The sequence below is a fragment of the Zosterops lateralis genome (assembly GCF_965231275.1).
Source record: "Zosterops lateralis genome assembly, chromosome: 3".
NCBI lineage: Eukaryota > Metazoa > Chordata > Aves > Passeriformes > Zosteropidae > Zosterops > Zosterops lateralis.
This window is the reverse complement of record NC_139764.1, coordinates 49,180,735-49,202,485: the sequence shown is the minus strand read 5'-3', so window position 1 is coordinate 49,202,485 and position 21,751 is coordinate 49,180,735. Positions and strand designations below refer to the sequence as shown.

General features: G+C 39.5%; 1 protein-coding gene across 7 annotated transcripts in view; it reads left to right on the top strand.

Moving 5' to 3' along the window:
- MAP7 (microtubule associated protein 7) overlaps positions 1-18,769 on the top strand; it is a gene marked incomplete at its 3' end in the record, with an annotated part of 109,582 nt that extends 90,813 nt beyond the window's left edge. For 5 of the 7 annotated variants that reach the window (XM_083856429.1, XM_083856428.1, XM_083856424.1 and 2 more), the window contains exons 9-17: positions 718-827; positions 1,206-1,486; positions 5,010-5,193; positions 6,997-7,189; positions 8,649-8,750; positions 9,032-9,082; positions 9,179-9,236; positions 11,681-11,819; positions 17,017-17,266. In XM_083856429.1, the coding sequence (XP_083712555.1) occupies positions 718-827; positions 1,206-1,486; positions 5,010-5,193; positions 6,997-7,189; positions 8,649-8,750; positions 9,032-9,082; positions 9,179-9,236; positions 11,681-11,819; positions 17,017-17,266 (1,368 nt within the window). Of the gene's footprint in view, positions 1-717; positions 828-1,205; positions 1,487-5,009; positions 5,194-6,996; positions 7,190-8,648; positions 8,751-9,031; positions 9,083-9,178; positions 9,237-11,680; positions 11,820-17,016; positions 17,267-17,957 lie in introns of those variants that run through there. The other 2 variants (XM_083856426.1, XM_083856425.1) reach the window with 2 other exon arrangements.
- Positions 18,770-21,751: the final 2,982 nt, after the last annotated feature.

Here is a 21,751-nt window from a genome sequence, read left to right as displayed (position 1 = left end):
TAAATATGGGAAGTATATAGATGCCTAAATTCTGATATATTGCCTTAAAGCAGTAGTTCTGTTGTAGCTCTGGTTTGTATTATTAGAAATTTTCTCAACTTAGGATTTTATTTTTTAAAAAAACAAAGAAGGAAAAAAGAAATCACTATTATGTACAAGAACCAATGGCAAAAAGTATGTGCTGTAAAATCATCCAAGAAAAGGAAGAATAGGATGACTGGCATACCATATTTGGAAACTTTGAGGATATCTGTGGTGTTCACTTGTAAGCATGAACCCAAAATGTTGTGCTATATAGGAAGATTGTGACCAACTATGAGCCAAGGGCAGGAGGAGTTTGTTTTATGTTTTCTTCAAAAGAAATCCTGTGTTTTTGGGAAGTAGTGGAACATACTCTGTGACAATCAGCAAAGATCAAACTATAAAAGATAATATTTTTGCCTGTGCAAAATTAGGCCTCTGCAAATTAGCCCATTACATCTTAGGACAGGAGAGAATGATTAAGAAGGATTCTTTTCAAATGCATATCCACTGACAAAGATGGTGTCAGGTTACAACAGCTATATTAAGGAACTTGTTAAACAAGCTGTAGAAACCACTGACTCAGCACTGCTTTTTCTCAGCCCCCCAGCTCCTCATCCTTAACTCAGCTTGCTTTGCTTTCTTTAGCTGTGTGAACTCTGGCTTGACTTTGTCTTTTTGTTTGCCGAGCTATAGACTGACAAAAGAGAAAAGGACCATTTGTCATCCAGCTTCTCAGCCAACTTTAAAGGAGGTCATTTTACTTCCAGCCTCAAAGCTAGATCATCAGCTCCCTCTCCAGTTTGGTAAGTCAAGTACATGCTTAGCTGGACATGAGCTATAGGCAACTCTGATCGTTCTATGCATTAAATATGAAACAGGGCAAACTTATTTGATGATGTAGGTGTTCTCTCTCTGCAAAAAAAGGAGACAGTCCTTCTTTAAAAAAAAAAATCTTGCTACTGCTCTGGTGAAGGGGCAGGAAAATACTTGATTTCTTCCTTGCTGGACTCATCGCTCACACATTTGGAGAGTTGGAGAGAAGCATTTTGCATGAAACCAAATCAGTTATGCCAGCAGTCCTGCTTGATAGAGAAGCAGAGAAATGGTTTTATTTTTAACTGCTGTGGTTGTAGAAGTAATATATAGGTGGAAACCAGCATTGTCACTCTTTGATTACACAGGCATGCGTCAAAGTCTTTGCCTTTTTTGCCTGGCACACCGAAGCAGATAACTTCCCCACCTGGTTCCTCCAAAGTTTCCTCTGCTCAGACACGTCCTCCCTCTCCTGGCAACATCCGGCCAGTCAAAAAAGAGATCAAACCAGAGGGTGAGAAGAAAAGACCAGAAAAGGAGCCTGAAAAGGCCAATGAGGCAAGGACAGAAGAGAGTAAAGGAACTTCAGCAGGTGCTGGGGAACCTGCAAGTCAGGAACAGCCCACTGTCCAAGCAGAGCTAACTCAAGGTAAGGAGACATCCTACTTTAGGTTAAGGAATGTTTTGCATTTTTCCTTCCCTTTTTCTGAAATGATGTAACTTTCAGTAGTTTTCTGTCAAAGGTTAATCTGAATTCTTCACAACACTCCTGCAGATGTATGTTCATTTTGAGGAAATTGTAGAGAGGCTGAAGCCCTCCTGCTTCTAAGTCAAAACAATACGCCAAGCTGCCTCACACAGTATGGCTTCACAAGCCTCTTCTCTGCCCTTTCGGACAGGAATTTTGTCCCCCATATCACAACATAGCTTCTTTAGAAAGTGTTGAAGTAGAATAATAATGGTCTGAAGACTTAATGGTACAGGAAGCCACCACATAAGGTCGTGTGAGCAGTGGGAATGTCCAGGTCTGCTAGGCACAGTGCACTTGTGCTGGTAACACTGCTAGCTTATGTATAATATTGTAAGAGGACCATATCTCAGGAGAGATTAGCAGAATATAGTGGAATGCAATCAAGGAGAAAAGTAAAAAGGAATAGGGAGAATTTTTAAGGGAAAATGAGCTATTAAAAGTAGTTAACAAACAAACAAGAAACTCACACCAAACCCTACCAATCCTGAAAAGCAGCAATGCAGAAAAGGGTGTACACAAAAAATAAAATAGTGACTGTAAAGTATAGAAAAGACAAAAGGTAAATATGAAAATGAAAAAAATATAGGTTTGTTCTAACAGATGTTTTAGTTCATTCTAAATATGCCATAAACTATGTCTTGCAGATGAGATAGAAAGTCCAGCGGGACAAGTGGGATACACAAGTTGGGTTAGTTAGGATTCCGAACTTAAAATTTGTAGACTTCCCTGTAGTTATCTTTCAGATAACAGTTTTAAGTATTAGTAATCTTGCATTTAACTGTAGCAGGTGGAGTTTGGGCTTGTTCTGTGAAAAGACCTCAGGTGAATCGATTTCTTCTGTTAAGTTCTCTTACAGTAGTTCCTGTCTGATATCCAGGTCCTATTATCAAAGGTACAACCCCACAAAAAGGGTGGATGGATGTAACTGCTGACCATGGACATGCAAAGAGATTTAATTGCCATATTTTGCCTGCTTCCTTTTGAGGAGAACACTTCTTTTAAGACCATTTCAGAGATGCCACTGAGATAACTTTGCAAGAGCTACAAGTTATAGCACTCAAGTACAAGGTGCAGACCAGAGAAACCATCATGGTTATTTGACTGTTTAGTTCAGGAGGAAGAGAGACTCCACTTCTTTGCAGCATCAGTCAATATTTGAGTTTGTGACAAGGTCTCTTAGTATTGAAACCGGTTATGTGTGATAACGGTATCCAAAAGTCAAGCAGTTTGCGTTCACAGCAAAGAATACAAACAAGAATACGAAGTGGAAACAAATGGAAGAGAAGGGTACTATAGTTAAAGCACTGAGCAGCCCTTCAAATTGAGTGTGTTTTCCCAAGGCCAGAGGAGGTGGTGGTTGGGACCAAATATGGAGACCTCAGGCAAAGCATTTTACATGTGAGGTTATAGGGTGGCTTTGTACCGCCCATGGAAGCCAGAGCTGCCAAAACTGAGTCGCTGGTTGAATTCAAGAATCTAGAGAGGTGCAAGTATAGCATTTGGGGCTAGAGGATTGCTGCTGATTCTCCTGGGACTGTGTTGCAGGTTAATACAGCCCATTCCCTACAGGTAACAGCACTGGCCTTTCACTGCTCTGGCTCAGCTGCCTGCTGGCTCTGTGTTCACAGGAGCCAGGAGGTCAGCAGGTAGCAATTGCTGATGAAGCTGTTCAAGCTTTTGCAGGCAAATCTCACACACAACTTTACTAATGCCAGTGAAGCTTTAAAGGTCTTTTGGGTGTTATCTGTTCTGACAGCAGGGCAGGTGTGCATTAAGCTACTTGTTATCCTGCCAACTTCAGTGCCTCAGGCAAGAAGCGAGTCCCAAGCAGCACAAAGCTGTGCTCCCTTCAAAGCCTTGGCCCATGTTAGTAAATTAAAAAGGGCTGAGGTGCAGGAACTCTGTCATTTATACTGTTTACAATTACAAAGGCTCTCTGGTATGTTCCTGATCCAGGCTATAATTGCAGCGTCTCATTTTCATACCTTCTGTCCCCAAGGCTACTAAGAGCATGGCTCTTAATGGCTCCCAAGATTCAGAGTGATCAAATTGCTTACCTTTTTATATATCAATATCCCAGAATTTTCTGAGTTCACAGCTACATCTTGGAGGTTAGCCCATGTCTGGACTGTTCCCTGGGGTTGGGCTGAATACCTGTTTTGGTAATGTGAGAGAATAGTGCTAAACTGTGCCAGCTCACCTCGAGGCTAGAAAACAGACCCTGGCATTTTTTAAATTACTGGTGTAGAAATATCATTTGAATTCATAGTCAAAGCCCTGAAGCATTTATAGAAAGACCTCTGTAGTTTTTAGCTGATAGAAGAGGGGAGCAGAGAGATCAACAGATGGGAATTCAGCACAGAAAACAACTGAATTTATGTTTGTTTACATGATGAGGTATAGGAAGAGGAGAATCAGGAAGGAAACCCATATTTAGAAGTTGTTAATGAGATTAGGAAAATTGTCACATCCCAGTGTATGGTTAGAAATGCAGATTTAAAATCATCTACTTGCTGCTCCTTATGACTTATTTTACGTATATATTACTAGGGCCAGAATCTGATTTCATTGACAATTCAAAGTCTTCCCTCTCCACGTTTGCCTGCATTACCAGATGGGATTACTCTGGGAATGCTTCCTAACATTAGCTTGTTTGTTGGTAATGGTCCCTGGTGTCTAGAGAAAAGGTGATGGGTCACTCTGTACCTATGCTAGAGGATGCCAGGCAAACTTACAAAAATATGAACTAATCTTTTACTTGAAAAAAACCTGTAACATCTTCTCTGCCTCATGGACAAAGCTGGCCCTGAATAAAGAATTGATATGAAGGCACTACTGAGATTTGAACACAAGCCACAGTGCACCAATAGCAGCAAAATTTAAAAAGCTGTGTCCCATGAGTCATCTCAGGCTGGAGCAGCTGCAAAACTGATGGCAGCTGGTGTCCTACCCTTGGTGCAGAGCACTTCAGACAGTTGATGTTTGAGATCACCAAGTCACCAAAAGTCACCAAAAATTCTGGCTCTGATCTTCAGATGCAGATGATCAGACAGAAGAAAAGATAGTTTCACAATGTTTTATTTTGCTCTTCAAACAGAATTGGGCAAGCTTAAGAAATGTGATGGTAGAGACTTGCTGAGTCGGCATAACTCCTGTTAAGTGCCTGTCAGCATTTGTTGTGACAGAAAACTTGTCTTACACTTTCAGCTGCAGGTGCTTTCACATACCCTGCAAAACCAAACTTCCCTGAAGATATGTGAACCTGTAGCATCTAGAAACATCTTCCTCCTCTGAATCATTTTTAAAAAACATGTAAGCTTGAAAACACTTTGCAGTGCATTTAAAATTGTGCTCTATTCAAGAGAGTGACATCTTGGCTCCTGTGTCTGTACAAACTAATTTTGTTTCCCATTTGTTTCAGCAGCCAGCCCATCCCTACCTCCTGCTCCAGCAGCTCTTTCTCCAGCCCCAGCACCACCCAAGCCCTCTGCAGGCACAACTGACCCCGAAGAAGCAACAAGGCTGCTGGCTGAAAAGCGGCGCCTTGCCCGGGAGCAGCGGGAACGGGAGGAGCAGGAAAGGAGGGAGAGAGAAGAGCTTGAAAGGTAATTCTAGGCCTCTGCTGTAGAGAAGATATGTTTCTAGCAGCTTCTTGTGTGTGTTCTGCTGTTACATTGTTATATACAAAACACAGCACTGGAGTGCAGGAGGCACAGGTGCCTCCCCAAAACCATATTTTCTTGTCGGGTTTTTCAGTTGGTGCAATATATACCTAAGCAGATCTGTAAGGTTAAAACTTATTCTAAGTAGTGCTTTAATATAGGACAGGAGGAGAGAGCAGATCCTTGCAATTGTGATTCATTGTTTCCCCAGAGATTAACAAAGCTGTACTTCTTTGTTCCAGCTAGAGAACTCTGCATGGCTGTTTTCAACTTTGTGATCGGCACAAAGTCTCTTACTTTGAGGTGTAAGGTCTCTGTTGTGGGTGGTGTCCAGCTCTTGTGACTTAAACCTCTTTGTTTTCTCATGTAGAATAAAGACACCCCTCACAACCTCCCAACAGTTTTGGGGGGTAATTAATGTCACATATCACTTTCTAATAGCAAATGAGTAGCCCGTTTGGGTACTCCTGACTCTGGCTAGTGCACAAGTTGAGTGGTTTTTTAGAGGGCTGCCATGCCTCTGGAATTTGTTGGACTTCTTTAACCACTTTGCTGATAGGAACAAGGCAGAACCAGTTAAAATAGCCTGGCTTTCCAAAAGGCTCGCAACACTTGACCCTTTCAGAAGTTAAGGGGAAAAAAGCTGCTGTGGCGTAAGAGTAAGATCAGAAGGATTAAAAATAAAAAGTAAAGAATAATCAGCTTTCACAGTGAAGCGAGTTTCCATTGTCTGTGCAATGCCTTCATCAGAGAACTTGAAAGGAATTGAGGCCAGTGAGATGATATTGGTCTTTAGGGAGATAAGTCAGTTGTGAATAAGTTAAGACATACCTTATGTTGCTGAGCCACAAAATGAAAGCTGAATTGCTATACTGATAAGCATAAAGCAATGTGTATAGGAAATAACTGACTCCTGGTGTTGGTCTCTGGGTGAATTATTTCTGAGGGAAGAGATCTTGTTTGGAGTTGAATATATGGAAGTATCAGGTGAGTAATGGTTGACAAAGTAAAGTAACTGTTACAGGTTAATAGAAAACAAGAATGAAATGAAAATGTAATTCTGAACTAATCAAGATAAATCTACATTTCGAATGTTGAGTTTTATATTTTTTGAGATAGTAAAATTAGTAAAACTAGAAAAATAAGTGGAGACAGAAGGAAGGACAGACGTCAAGGAAGATCACAAGTAAACATAGTTCTCATATGAAAATCTACTAAACAGGCGGGGGAAGATATGCTAAAAAGTCCTAAATAATTTGGGAAACATCAAAGGTAAAGGGGAAAAGTTACTCACTTCATAATACAAGGATGAAGGGCCATTAGTAAGTTAGGAGGTGCCTTCAAAAATTGGCAAAGTTAGATACTTTTTTTAATCAACGAATCATTGCCATGAGGTGCGATGGGTGCCACAAATGCATATTGTTTCAAAGTATGAGTACATGAAATAGAAGAAAGGAGTATTTTGCAAAATGTATTAATCAAAGATACTATTTCTGATTCAGAAAGTATGTGAATCATAGATTAGGCAAAGGTATGCTGGAGTAGTATTGGTGTTGCATTGCAAAGTTTTTTATATTCCTTAGGGCTTCATGTTTGGCCCCTATGGGAAGCAGGACACCTTAGGAATAGGACAGCAGTGCACCCTTTATCAAGTTGGGAAAGCAGTGCTGGATCAGGAACCTGGTGGTTTGGCTTTTCTCCTTACTTTTATTACCTGTTTTTCTTATGCTTATTTAATGATTGCAGACAAAAGAAAGAAGAGTTGTCACAGAGGATAGCTGAAGAAAGAGCTCGCCGAGAAGAGGAGGAAGCTCGCAGACAAGAAGCAGAAAAACAAAGGAAGGAGGCGGAGGAGCGGGAAAAGGAGGAACGGCTGCGCCGCCAGGCAGAAGAGAGAGAGCAGAAGGAGAAAGAAGAGATGGAGCGCATTCAGAAACAAGTATGCTTCCCTCTGGGAATTTCTGGGCCAGTCTAGCTGGTGGTGAAGTGGGTGAAGCAGCACCTCTTACATAGCACCTAAATTAGAGCAATATCTAAAATGTAAATGCTTTCTGGAAAGTGTTCAGTGGGAGTTCAGAGTTCATTCCATAGAGTAATTCAAAGAGCAGAGATATTTCTGCTTGTCAAAAGCATGTGGTAGGGAGTTGAGTTTTGGAGGTTTTTTCCCTCTCTCCCTTTACAATGTATTCAGAACAAATCCCTTCTTATTCCTCATAAATTGTGATTAAAAAAATCAATAGAGTTGTATTGGGGAATTTTGATAAATGCTCTTATACCAGAGCATTCTTTGTCTCAACAGTTATAGCAAGTCCAGATGTAAAGATAACTCTTCACTATGTTGGAGATATAGTACTGCTGAGTTCCAATCCTATGTCAAATACTGCTTTTGTATGGGGCTGTTGGGAAGGGGTAGATTTAATCAAAGCAAGTAGAACCTTTATCTGGCCCAGTAGTCCTGAAGTCAGAGTAGCTAGTCAAAAGACATAAGATAATAAATAGAAATTAAGTTTTTCAAATGCTTTGATTTTTCATAATGTTAGTTTAATGACTTCAGAATAGGCTGCGGTAAGCATTCTGGATAGGATTCTTCTCTTCTCACATGTGCTCTTCTTTCTTAAATGTGCTTTGTTCTTCCGCAATCCAACATTTCATTTTGCCTTGTAGACACGAGGTTTTCTTCTGTTGTATAAATGTATGCTTCTGATAATAAGTGTTTAAAGGATTGTGTTGGTGAATATGGCTGAGAAACTCCATTTTTCTTTTTCAGAAGATATGTGCTGCTTTCTTTGAAATGTTAAACTTGAGGCTTAATTCAGTTTAGCACTCAGAGATAGCACATGGCCAGGGCATGTTAGAGATGCAAAAAAGATCTATTGTAGCAGTTCCATCATATAAGAGTGTCATGGTCAGGGAGCAAGGCCCCTCTACAGTATATTCCAGACAAACTTTGCATTTCATTTAAAAAGCAGGAATGGAAAGTTCGTGCAAATGGGCCTGTGGCTGTTTGCCCTTGGTCTTGTTAAACAGTTACTTTGTTGGCCAAACAAAACACTGTACTGCATTTGTTTTACGCTCAAAAATATCTACCAAACAAAGCATACTTTCCTGGCTGCTGTTTTAATGCTAAAGGCTAGAAAATTTATTCCTTATTTGTCATCTGGTGTGTTCTGGAACGGGCACAGAACCAAGCATGATGTCCATTGTCTTTCTTAATTCTACACAAAACATGGAGATAATCAAGAAATGTGCGATTCCATCTGAAAAGATTTTTGATGACTTGCAAACCCCAAAAGTGTCTTTTCAGGATGTTGTAGATACGCATAATTAGACATATACCATAAAACTGTCCTTAAATAATAAGTTATTCCTCACTTCTTTTTCTTTTACCACCAACACAGAAAGAAGAGGAAGCTCGCCTGCGGGAAGAGGCCGAGCGGATTCGATTAGAACGTGAAAAGCATTTCCAAAGAGAAGAGCAAGAGCGCTTGGAAAGGAAGAAGGTAACTCAGTTCATGCAGAAAAACTGTGATTGGCTTTGCCTTAGCAGTCTGTTTCCACCTCAGCAGAAGGAAGTAAGGGATATAAATGTGCTCTCAGAGAGGCTGCAGTCCTCATTGGCCTGATGTGACAATGAAGGGAATATTGCCAACAGTTATAAATAATTCATTTTTTTTGCAATAAACAGATACAGCTGATAAATGACAAGCAGTTGTGGTTTGGGAGAAAGATATTCAAATTAATGCCAGCAAACATTATTTTACCCCTTTACATTTCATTGTAGAGGCTTGAGGAGATCATGAAGAGAACTAGGCGTGTAGAAGCTGTAGATAAGGTCAGTGCTGCTACTTAACATGTGTAAGTATTGAATACATTTCTATTTTTTTCCCTAGTGCCATTTTTAATTTACCAAACTGTGCTTCCTTTGTAGAAATCCAATGACCAGCAAAATGGACATATATCAAAGGCAAATATTACTGGAGAAGCAGGTATTGTTTAACTGTGCCCTGAGCACAACAGGTGAATAAAAGCCTACTGAGCACAATGATTTGAGAAGCAGTTCTGAAACTTGGCACACTAATTGCAGTAAAAAAAAAAAAAAACTATGAGAGGAGTATAAATGAAATCTTAGCAAATGTTAATTATTTAGCCTTTCTGTATAGGTAGTTAGCCATTACTAAACGAGTCCAATGTTTTAGCAACTTTGTCACACTGGTGTTTAGCGAAGAAATTTTATTAACAAGATTAATTATTTATAAAATGAAATTATTTTGTAATTTGGATCACAAAATAAACTGATTCTACAGTTCGTTTCTTATATTATTTCAGATGTGGTTGTTGCAGATTTACTTAGTTTTTTTAAAATATTATTTCTTCTTAGTCATCAAAACAAAGCGTTCATTGTTCTAAAAATCACCATGTGACTTCTTTCTTCCACACCTGCTGCCTTATTCCCTTGGTCTTTATTTTATTTTTTTTTTTTTACAAAATTGATCTACTACAAAAGCTTAATCTTGTCACACCCACGCTCTTATGCTTTCCTTCTAGTCCACTCCCTCTATCTTTATTTCTCTTTAGGTAATCTTCTTTATAAGACTTTAATACTTATAATAAGGGAAGAAAAATAAAATATAGCTTATATTCAACAAATACCAGGTGTGAATTAGCACTTTGAAAGATACTGAAGTCAAGCTATCAAATGGCTTATTCTATTGTAGCATAACATATTAAATGACATTAATATTTTTCTCCTTTGTATTTGGGTTGAGTAACAGGGAAGACAGCAGCACTGACTGATAGATGACTTTTTTCCTTGATTTTTAAAGTGAACACTATAATTAGTGCTGTCAGAAAACTTTCTGACACAGATTTCATTACCTGTGTTTGTTATTTGTTTGCGTATTATCTCAGGGAAAAAAGTTTTTGAGCGACTAATACAGGACTCATCTGGGATGCCATCTTTGTCTTCAGGCACTGTTCAAGGTTTTATAAACCATTTAAAGAATTTCTAGAACTATAAAGGGTTCCACAACCTTTTGGCTAGTGCTTTCCCTCTAGAGATAGATGAGAAGTAGTCTTCTATCAGTTTCCTAAGGCAGAGGAGACTTTGGATCTCCATTTCCCAAGGGCCCAAGGGAAGGCTGGAGTCCTTGAGTGACTGAATAAAGAGAAAACTGCTCTCAGCCTCAGGGCTGCTCAACTGTTTGACTTTGCATTATCTATATGTGCCGTTGAGATAAAGGCATGGATTAATGGGCATATTCCGGCCACGTGAATTACCATATTGCACTTTAACAGACCTCTGACTCTCCACAAGCAGTTTTTGGTTTTAATTTTTTTTTTCTTAAGTCTTACTGTTTGCCAGAACCTGAGGAAACATTTATGGGAATGGCCAAATCACACAATGAAAAAAATCCATCACCTTTTTGTCATTTTTTTGGCCTCTGCCTCAGGTTATTCCACATTTCCAAAGCAGAACAACTTTTTCTTCCGCTTTTTCCTTCACAACATTAAAGCAAATGTATTTTTGTGTTATTACATTTGTAGAAGCACAGAGACTTCTATTTCTAATGTCTTCCATATAAAAATTTGCCAAAGATCAGATTAAGACATTCAATATAAAAATCCTCAGCCCAAACGTTTGAGTACAGGGAAATAGAGCAGCTGAAGGAGGGGCTTACCAGATGAGGCTTTGGGTTATGTAGATAGATGTGTCCAAACCTATGAATACTGAATTATCCTTGCAATTACTGTAGCAGATGTTAGCAGGGTGGGATGCAGTTGCTTCCTCTTCCTGACCTGTATACGAATAGATACAATGCAGAAGGCTGTGTTGAACTTGAAAAGGAAACCACAAGGCAGGCCAGAAACATGTATCGCATGGTCTGGGCATAAGGGACAAGGATAATTTCATTTTATGTTGCTCTCTGCAATGTTTTATAGTAGCAATTTGGTACTTACTGAAAGAAGTGTCCTTCCCAATAGAGATATTTTTTCTTGATTTCCTTTGAGTCACTGGAATCAAGAAGTACCAGTGTATGGAATTAGTAATGTCCAAGTTTTGCTCTATTCCATTCTCTATTGCTGCTTGAAAAGTGCCAGATAACATTCTATCAGATACCGGCCTCTTTTGCCCACTGGCTTATATACATTGCAATGGTGCATATGATTGTAAAATGTTTATTCCTGTTCACAAAGTTATGGCTTTGAAATCTGTGACATTTACTTTGGACCTGAAACAGGGTTTGTGTGCCCAAAAAGTTGACAAAGGAGATGGGGTTGGGTAGAGGGTGGGGAGGGGTGTGAGAACTGTATATTTTTTTAAAACTGTAGCTCACCTTAGCTGTGGGGGCTTTTGTAGCAAGTATTTTACCCTAACCTAGAGGGTAGATGCTGCAGCTTCGTTTTATGCAAACCTGTTTTGTCTGCCCAGTCGCAGCCAGCCCTGCCTCTCCCCCGGAGCCTGCGGCAGGACCCCAGCTCCAGCCGGCAGGGCCACCTCCGCTCTACGGGACTCCGGCCGCCTGCCCGCGCCTGGGGGCTCCCCAGCAGCCCCCCACCAGTGTGGACAGGTAAAAATACATTCCCTGCTGTCAGAGGGCCCTGCTTGGAGGATGAGAACTGCTAGAGTAATAAATGACATTCAGATCCATGAGTTCGTTAGCTAAATAAGAGGCAACGGTTCAATCGTCCTTGTTTCCTGGTTTTTATCTTTTCCTGTGTTCAGAAAAGAACTTTATCATATTTCAAGTTGCAGTGACTGATTTTTGTCCACTGATAGGGAAAAATTAAAAAAACAAATGAACAAACAAAAAACCCTAGAGCATGTTCTCTGCAGTGTTTGGAGCAAAGTTTGTCAGCAATTGTTTCATTTATTGAAACTTAATGGAAAGGGAAATTTTTTTCTGTTCCTTTCCCTTAATTAAGCTTCATAAAACCCACTCTGGGCTTGCACTACTTATTTTCTTAATTTAAATAATGAATACTGTGCTTTCAGCCTACATGTTTTGATTTCTAACCTGCTTGAATTATTAGCAAGTGGTGTTGCAGATATGTCCTTGGTGTGAGTTATGGGATTAGTAACTTAGGTTATGCATTTTAAAAAAACACCTTTGTTCCTCATAAGGCATGTTTGGGAAGGCAGATATTATTCATTGGGAGCTCTCTGTAGCCACAAAGCAAGTCACTCAGACTTTGAGAAATTGTTGAAAAGCTTGAAACCTCAGTATTGAACTGAGTGACATCCATTACATAAGCATGAGCTGTCAGTTATTTTAATTTTAGTGATGCAGAAAGCCAAATAGTCTCACAGTCCTTTAATGTTTTATGCAGGTAGTGCCAGAATATGCATGGAAAAACTTGAATGTGGGAAGCCATTGTGCAGTCTGTAATGGACAGTATGCTTCAGGGTGTGATTGGCACTAATTGAAGGAGGAATTTGCCCTTTCTCGATCCCTCCATATGCCTGGGGGATCTTAGCCTGCTGTCACGCTGACAGGGATGCTCCTGCTGAGGGAAGTTCTGTCAGTGACACTGAGGTGCATTGGATGAGCTGCACAGAGCTGCCTCATAATTGTCTTGGGCAGCTATTAAAATGTTAATCACTCCCAGCCTTACAAGCACCTTGATGTTTGTAACATAAAATGTGCCACACTAATGAGTGCTGTCCTGTACATTATAATCTGCGTGGAAGGAACCTCAGAATGCCCTCAGTGAAGAATGAATCAGTGAGATTGAAGAACACTGACAAAAGTAGGAAGAGCATGTAAGGTTGTGGAAGGGAAAACCGGCACACCGGGTTAGAATGTGTCTGCTTCAGAGGTGCATCCACAGTGACTGGGAAGGTGAAGCCTGAAGCACTTGGTAGTGTCCCATAGACTTTGGCACATGGCAAAAGCCACAGGTGCCAACACCACTGCTACTGCACCTTGTGTGCTGTGGTTGTCTGGCACCCAGATACACCTGACATGGTAGCACACACAGGGGCACTAGATACACGTTGTCTCCTGAGTGAGCACCTCACTCCAGCCCTCAGAAAGATTTGGCTTTTGTCTGAAAAAGACTTGGTCGTGTTTTAAGGGCAAGAGAACTGAGATTTCTGTCCAGAAGTTAAAAAGGTGTTACCTGGGAAACTCGTGTGACGTGTTTGTGTGGGTGAGACGATGGAGTGATGTAGAACTCTACAGCTGCCTCATCCATAGCCCACTTACAGATGTTTGCTTATATACTCCATTCTCTAATTCTTTGCCCAAGATAGATTGTGCCTGCTACTTCTCAGAAAAAGTTATTTCAGTGCAGTGGTTTATGTTGACAGTACTTTCCTTATGATGCTTACCGTGTAATTCCTCTTTTCTGTGCTGTTTTCAACAAATACTTGCAATTCAGTGCAAAATGCCTCAGTGAGTGGAGTTCACCTTAGTGTCTCCATCCTGTATGCATGGAGCTGGCTCTGGGTAGGTTAGATAACCAGTTTTTAGAAATATACAGTTGGTCTGGGTGATTGCCTTCATATTTTGTCCTGTAAAATAAACCTCCTCATTGCTGGCTGCTTTCAATGCTGTTGTTTCAGTGGATTAAAAATAAGCACCATTTATTTAAATAATCCAGAAGTCTGGATTTTTTTGCTGTTAATGTCCATCTATGTCTCCTCTGCAAAAGTCCTCTCAATAAATGAGGTGACTGACATTGTCCTTCAGATCAGAAATAGCAGCTGTGAAAATATTTCGGCATTTTTCAAAGGTCTGCAAATCTATTTTTTTTTTCCTATTCAGTGTTGATGAACGATCAGAAACAGATATACTGATTTCTGGCCTTCTTTAGTTATTAGTCTCTTCAAATTCTAATTTCAGACTGTGCCTACATAGAGTTTTGGCTAAAATTATCTACAACAGATATAATTTTCAGTAATTTTAAATTTTTTTTTGATTTTTCCAGTTCCTTTAATTAAACTGGCTTCTATTTTCTTAACTTCCTTCAGTCTATCTTGTTAATATTGATGTGTCCAAGTCAAAATGTAAAGCTGCAGAGATGCTTTTCAGCTGCCATGGAGATGTCCTTCAGATGCTTGCAAGACTGTTATGTTTGGAAATGCACTCTGATAAACTCAGGCAGTTTTTTCCCCCTCTATTACATAAGTGTCTTGCTACATGCACACTTATGGAATATATTAGAATGCCAAAATTATCCAGCTCTTTCTGTGATATTGTATGCCTGAAAAGGATATCTCTGGTGTGGCATTAGACACTTAGACAACATTAAGGATGTAACATCAGACAGTAAGAACAGCTGTAGCAGGTCAAAAACCCTTTTCAATTTTTTTGTGCTCTTTGTTTTAATGGCCTGTAGCACAATGTAAAGGGAAAAAAAAAACCAGGTAATTAGCAGGAGATCCTCTGGCCAATGAAGAGTTGCTAAGCATTGTGGTCTCAATGCAACCATAGGCTCAAGTAGTCCCTAAGCTGCTAATTACCAGAAGCTGAAGGGCATACCAATCTCCTAGGAATTTATCTAATCTCCTTTTGAGCTTGTGGCTTCTAAGATGTCCAGTGGAAAATAATTTCACTGTTCTATTTCCCCCTTTGTTTTGTCTAAATTTGCTCCTCTAGTAATTAGGTGGATCAAGCAGCATAGAATCTGGATGATTTTATACCTCAAAATTTAGAATATTTATAGTCCTGATTTCCTTTTCTGTACCCCCATTGTGATTGTAGACTCTTCTGTCTCAAAAGGCATTGTTCAAGTCTGAACGAGTCTTGCTGTAACTCCATGTGTAATACTGGCAGTGCAATGACACATAAATATGAAGAATTATTTATTCACTACGTCAGCTGATAAATTGGGTAGAAAAATTCTGTTTGCAGAAGCAAGAGGCTTCTTTATTGCTCTAATACTTGTTGAACTACTGTGCTGTTTAATTTACATGAATGAGCAGTTGCTCTCTTCCCACCTCTTTCTTATCCCATTCATCAAACTTGGCATGTTATCCTAGCCCTGGTGTGGTTATTGGTAGTAGATGGGGATAAAATAAGTAATACCTTATAGTGAATAATAACCTAAAGACCGTACATGACAGAGCAGGTTTTAATAGTCCTAAAGCATTTCACAGATTCTGCTCCTCATCTTACAGATGTGCGTCTCTGGCACAAAAGGGTGATGTGACTTAGGAGCTCTCCCAGGCAGCCAGCTGGGTTTCTGTGCCTGCTCTCAAACTCAGTGCAATGAAACATATTTTTCACTTTGAAATTCACCCAGCATATCCACAGATGAAAAAAAGGGTAGTGCCTTCTGAAAGAGAACTGGGGATGGTTTGAAAAAAGGGGAAGGTTTGATATGAACACCAGCATGTGATTCTCACAGGAAATCTGGGCTTTGGATAAAACATTGCCACTTTGACAAGAGTAATGATTGTTTTTTGTCTCTTGGGGAATACTGTAAAATAATTCTTTAATTGTGCAAAGTTGTGCACACAAAGAAGGCAGCAAATGAAAATATACTGTATGCCAATTACAAGCAGGTTTCTTTTTAAGACTAGTAAATGTGCTGTCAGAAAATTAGCCTGTGAAACTAAGCCACTTGCTGAGAAATGGCCTGAGGAAGTTGGTAGGTAGTTTCAATCTAAGAAAATTGCATCTGTGCCTTTCTGGCTGAAACATTTCCAAACAACCTGAGCAGTGGTGATGTGGTCCAAACAGGGAAAAGGTACCCATGATTGTCAGGATCTAACTGTTCAGGGCTTTAGGAAGCACTTGTGAAAGATCATAAGATTTTTGAGTATTTGTTGAGTACTTTCTCTTGCCTGAGAAGCTTATGGTGCCATTACTGTCACCCTGTTCACTGAAGTAGCACCTTAGTTTCTCCTCTCTGGCAGGATAGGACATGCCACCTGCAGAGTCAGAAGGATTTGACAATGCAACACCTAATTATAGGGGTTGGGAGGGGAGGACCAAGGTTGCGAGACATAAGCAAGTACTATCATCTGGGGAGAGTACGTGTAAATGCAGAGTGTCTGTGCTTGTGCTGCTCTTGGCTGAGGGAGATGTACAAGAGTTCACTCATAAGGTATCTCTGTCACATGGGAGATGGGAAATGAAAGTGCAGATTGACAGGAGGGGTTCCGGGGGAGGGCTCTTTTGGCTTGGACATGATCAACAGGAGAAGTGTGGAGATGGGCGGTGCCTTAGAAATGACCCCTAAGATCTTGTATGGGAGAAGGGACTGAAAGGAGCACTGTATTGACCAAGGGAGTTTTTTCTCTGGATGAGTGGCATATAGAAGGAGCTGCTCCTGATCTGGTGGTAGGAGGTGATCCAAGAAATAATGAAAATCACAGTGATCTTACCCAAGGGCAATTACGTTGATTTGCAAAAAGAGGAAGGGTACAACAAAGGTTATGAGATCTGAAAAAGATGTTAGGGGCTGTAAATTGGATTATGTGGGTGGTTCCAGGTAGTGGTGGTGCTGCAGAGGTTTCCTTACTGATTCCCATTGCAGTTGCTTCTCAGACTGCAGTGAACAACAGTTCACTGTAGTTCTAGTTGTCATGTAGCCAAAGGTAACTACTATTCCATGGGTTTGAGGGAAGAAATACCAACTTGGCTGCAAAAACAGTTTTTTCCTACTGTGGTAGAAGCATAGTTTTGTTTTCACTGGCTAAAAGAATGCTTGGGATTGATGCAGACTTCTCTTCCATTTGTACTATTGCTTTGAGGATGACTATATTTCTGTTCTAGATAAAGTACATAAGGAAAATTTTTTATGTTTCTCTTTCAGCAATCTCAATCCAGAGGAAAACGCAAATGAAAATGGAATGTCTATGCAGAATGATAACTTTGAAGAGATCATGAACCTGCCTATTGGTTCTAAACCATCTCGGCTGGATGCTATGAACAATGATGGAAGCAATAGTCCCGAAATTCCTTTGAATCCAATTCTAGCCTTTGAAGATAAGGGGACTCTTTTGCCTCAGGTAGACAGTGTTCAAACACATCAAACAGCAGGTAGGTTTGCTGTGGTTCACTGACACTTATAATTTGTTGTTATTGACAGAGGTCCCAAAGCTCTCAATTAATACAAGTTGATTCATTAAAGCATTTCTAAACTCTATTTTTTTTTCTATTTAAACTGTGTTTACATTCTAAACAAATTTAAATTACCTGGGGACACGAGCACATCTCATTATAAAGCTATGCCTGCCAAGCACATAGAGATGCAATGCAATGGTGGTGAGGCCTTATCATTTCCTGGATGAGGGCTTCTCGTGTACTTTACTTTCTGTCATTTAAAATTGCTTAGAAAGGTTTGCCCTGTGCTTTCAAACAGAAGTGACAGGTGATATTTACTGTTCTGACCTTATGATCAGTAACTGGGTTCTAGTTTTGCAAGTGGAGTGCTTTACATGCACATGCAGAAGGGAAATGACTACTTTTTAAAAACTACTTTTTTGAAATTCTGGATGTGCTTTCCTCATCAAGTTCTTGCAGGCATTGAGGGGTGGTTTTCAGGACACTGGATTTTTCTGAATTGCATCATAACTTTTCAAGAATCTTAGGTAAACAAATACTAATTTAGCAAATAAAATGGGATAGTGCTTTATTTTTCTCTGGCCTAAAAAGGTAAGAAAAATCATCTCACATTATAACAATTTCATAAGCACATAATATTTTGAAGGAAGAATTGCCACTCTGACCTGTCATGTTTACCTTCTGTTTTAGAAGTGATCTGATTGTTTCTTCTGAAGAACCAAAGGTGATGTGAGCATCTCTGCAGTCTGTGGAGTTTCTTCAATGCTATGAAGGAGTGTTTTATTTTTTCTCTCCAGTTTTTTAAAGATTTCTTGAATATCTTTTTTGGAAGGACTTTAGTAAAACCAGCAGAAGAAATGAGGGGAATAGACTTGGATCACCATTCTAATAGCTTTCATCACTAGAAAAATCATGCTTCACGTGCGTTACTTAATATGGCTATTTCCAACAAGCTTTTTTTGTTAGTAAATGAATATTTCTGCATTCCTTAAGACACAAGACACTGGAATCTGAAAGTAACAGGCTGATTTGGGTGGTGGGACTGATTCTTTTTTGTTTTTAAAAAAGGTGGGTGTTGGTTTAAAAGGCATAATTGTAAAATTGGCAAAGAATCTTTTACACTTTGTGGTTCTAATACTTGAAAAATAAATGCCTCATTGCTCTACAAGTAGAGTTAATGGGGTGTTTTATTTAAACCTGTTGGTTTAAATGTTATTGCAGAGAACTCTAATTATGGGGGCAAACTATAGGCTTCTGTATCAGGTTCTTGTAAATGTAATTCCTACAGGGACATTCTGTAAATTGAGACGTCACTATGATCTTCTCACATTTTCTCTAAAAACACAAAACAAGACAGGTTTTAAAATGTGAAAATTTGAAAGCGTTATTTTTTCATGGACAAGAGGAAAACCTATTGTTCTTCTAGATTATGTATTTATGAATTTTGCTCAGTACAGAAATAAATCATTTAATTGAATAAATTAGACAAATGTGGCAAAAAAGATACTGAAAACTTGATTTTTTTTAGTTACATCCATGTTCACAATACTATAAAAGATGTGTATGCATATGTGCACACACGTGTGCACACACATACAAGGAAATACCTTGTTCTGAGTCCTGTAAAATTGCTGCTGTTCCCAATGATGGACAACTTTTCCTTTGCCTTATCAGACTACTGAAGACTGTGTGAAACCTGGGATATTTGAGTTTTAGATTATGATGATGCAGGTTTGGAGATTTTTGGGGTTTGCTCGTTTCAGAGCAAATGGAAAATGGTCATTGTTTGTGGTTTTTTATGTAGTGTGTGGTTTTTATAAAGCAGTGCAGTTTGAGTGGTAAGAGGAGCGATGCAGGTTGCTTTCTCTTTAGTTTGATGCTGATTTCTACTGTCATTCATTGTTCCATCCCACACTTTTGGTTGCTGTTGTGCAGAACTGTAAAATCTTGCACGTTTTTTGTGCTTTGCTAAACAATGCTGTTGGAGGCAGAGCTCGCTCTGGGTGTTTGAGTTGGAAGCATTGCCGAAGGCTTGAGGCATTGCTCTCTGAATCAGTGAGAAGATCCTTGGGGAGGGGAAATGGAGGTTCATGGGCTCTCAGCTCCTGCTAACAGAATGTACCATTAAGATTCCTGCACTTGCCTTTAGTGGGCACTGAGTGAGGCCTCTAGGAAGCTGAGCAGAAAGTCTGTGCTAGCAGAAGAAATCCTCTGACACAAAAGCCGAAGAATTTTTGAAGAAATTTCTGCTGCTGCCAAGTGTTCATCTTATTGAGGAGATGAGATAAAAGCAATGGAAATAAAATGAAAGAGACTTCATCTGCCAGAATATTTATGGAAGGGAAAAAACAGCCATTCAGTCAGAGTGCTTTCAATAGTAACTTGTGACACAGTAAAATGAATTGAGTTCCTTTCTTGCTTTCTTTAGTTTTCCATGTACATAGCCACAATATTTTGAAGTGTCCAAAATATGTAGTTTTTCTTTAAAACTATATATAGCATGTAAGTACCAAATAAAACTTGTTTGAAATATTTTTTTCTACTTATATTTTCATTTTCTTGCATAATTCAAGGAAGGATCCATCTCTGATGGAAAACTCTTCTTGCTACTCATGGTCTGCTTAAAACTTTGCTTCAGGTTTTCTCTAATTTCTTTACTAAAAAATCAGTACAGAGTCACTTGCAACAAGAAGGAGAGCAAAGAAATAGGCAGTTACATTTAGCTTCAGTTTTAAGTCTTAGAATTCACTTAGGATCAGGTTGAAATTGTGTTGATCTTGAGCTATTTAGGGTTGGTTAATAAATTATGCTGATCTGTTTTTTGGGAGACTTCAGCACAGTTGCTTCACTGTTCGTGGAAAAATGGGCAAGTTTTACTTCTCACATGGACTTTGTTTTTTGCTTTATTTATTTATTTTTTTTTTTTAACAGGGCTCGATTTTAAAAAAGCCCTATTTATCATTACAGTCAATCCAGGTTTGCTTCCAATGAGAGCAAGAATTTCCTGTTTCAGAGGCATGACATACAAAATAAAACCAAAGGAGCTGAGACTAGAAGTATGTGTATGAATTTTTTAAAAAGGGTTTAATATTGAATTTTTAAATCTTTTGGTTAAGCCTCTTTTAATGCAGGGAAAATAGTTTCTCTTCTGCTGAGTGTTGTTCTTGACACTATAATATGGTGTGGGAGGAAGGCCAGCTCCTCTGCCTGCTATTGCAACTGGTTGTGTTGTTTGTACCTAGAGGGGCAAGGTGGAACTACTCCGTGAGGTAGATGTCACAGGTGCAGACAGCTGTTCTGAGGGCTGGGAGCAGAAGCTTCCCCAGCAGGGAGCTGTGTGCTTTGGGAAGGCTCAGCTCTGTGCTCCCATCTCCAGCACATCATTGATGCTCACAGGGATGATGTTCTGTGGGTTATTTCAGTACATCACAACTGATGCATTGCTCACCATTAGCTCTGCTTGCTTCATGTCTTTTATCTCCTCATTCCTGATGAAGAATGCTTTGTTATTTCTTGCTAAGGCCCTGAAATAATGTTTGAGATTAAATACATAAGAATACAGATACAGGACACATTCTGTTATTATTACTTAATATTGCACTGTTTATTTTTGGAAACAGATCTAAAATCACCCACAGAGATGGTTTGCAATTTGAGACTTTTTTGTTCCCAGGTGTGTCATTCAGCCAGTCCTCTGTTTTAGAAAGTCCACCTGCCCAAAGCTGAGCATACAGTTTGTCAGATGAGGTTTCAAAACAAGATTCCTGTCAAGCATGAATATTGAAAATGCCATATTGCTTTATCCAAAGTTTCTGTCTATGTTGCACTTTAATTGGCCTTTTTACTGCACTGAGTATGATTTTGGTTTTGTTTTGGTGGGGTTTTTTTTTGGAGGTGGGGTGGGGTTGGGGGGTTGTGTTGTTTTGTTGTTTTTTTCACAAACAGTACCACTGGAAAGAACTTGCAGATATTAAATGAAATCATTCTCAAAAAATGCATTATCAAAAATCACCCCAAACACCAAAAGTAAGCTCAGGTATTTGAGCCACAATAAAATGGAACATAAGCTCTTAACTGACAGAATAACTTTTTTAAGCTATTTTTTTTAAAATCTCACTTTTATTCCCTGTTTGTAACCAGTATCAGCTCTAAAGCTCTACATGCACATAAGAGTTATGAGACGGTCAGAAGCACCTCAAAAGACAGTGTGCTGCTTTTGGCTGGGGTAGAGTTAATTTTCTTCACAGTAGCTCAAAGGGGGCTGTGTTTGGGTTTGTGCTGAACACAAGGTTGGTAACACAGGGATGTTTTAGTTACTGCTCAGGAGGGCTTGCACAGAGTCTGCTTCTCTCAGAGTCTGCACCCCACCTGCCTGGGGTTGCATAAGAAGGTGGGAGGAGACAGCTGGGATGGGTGACCCCAGCTGACCATCGGGACATTCCATACCTTACATTGTCATGCTGGGCATATAAAGCTGGGTGAGG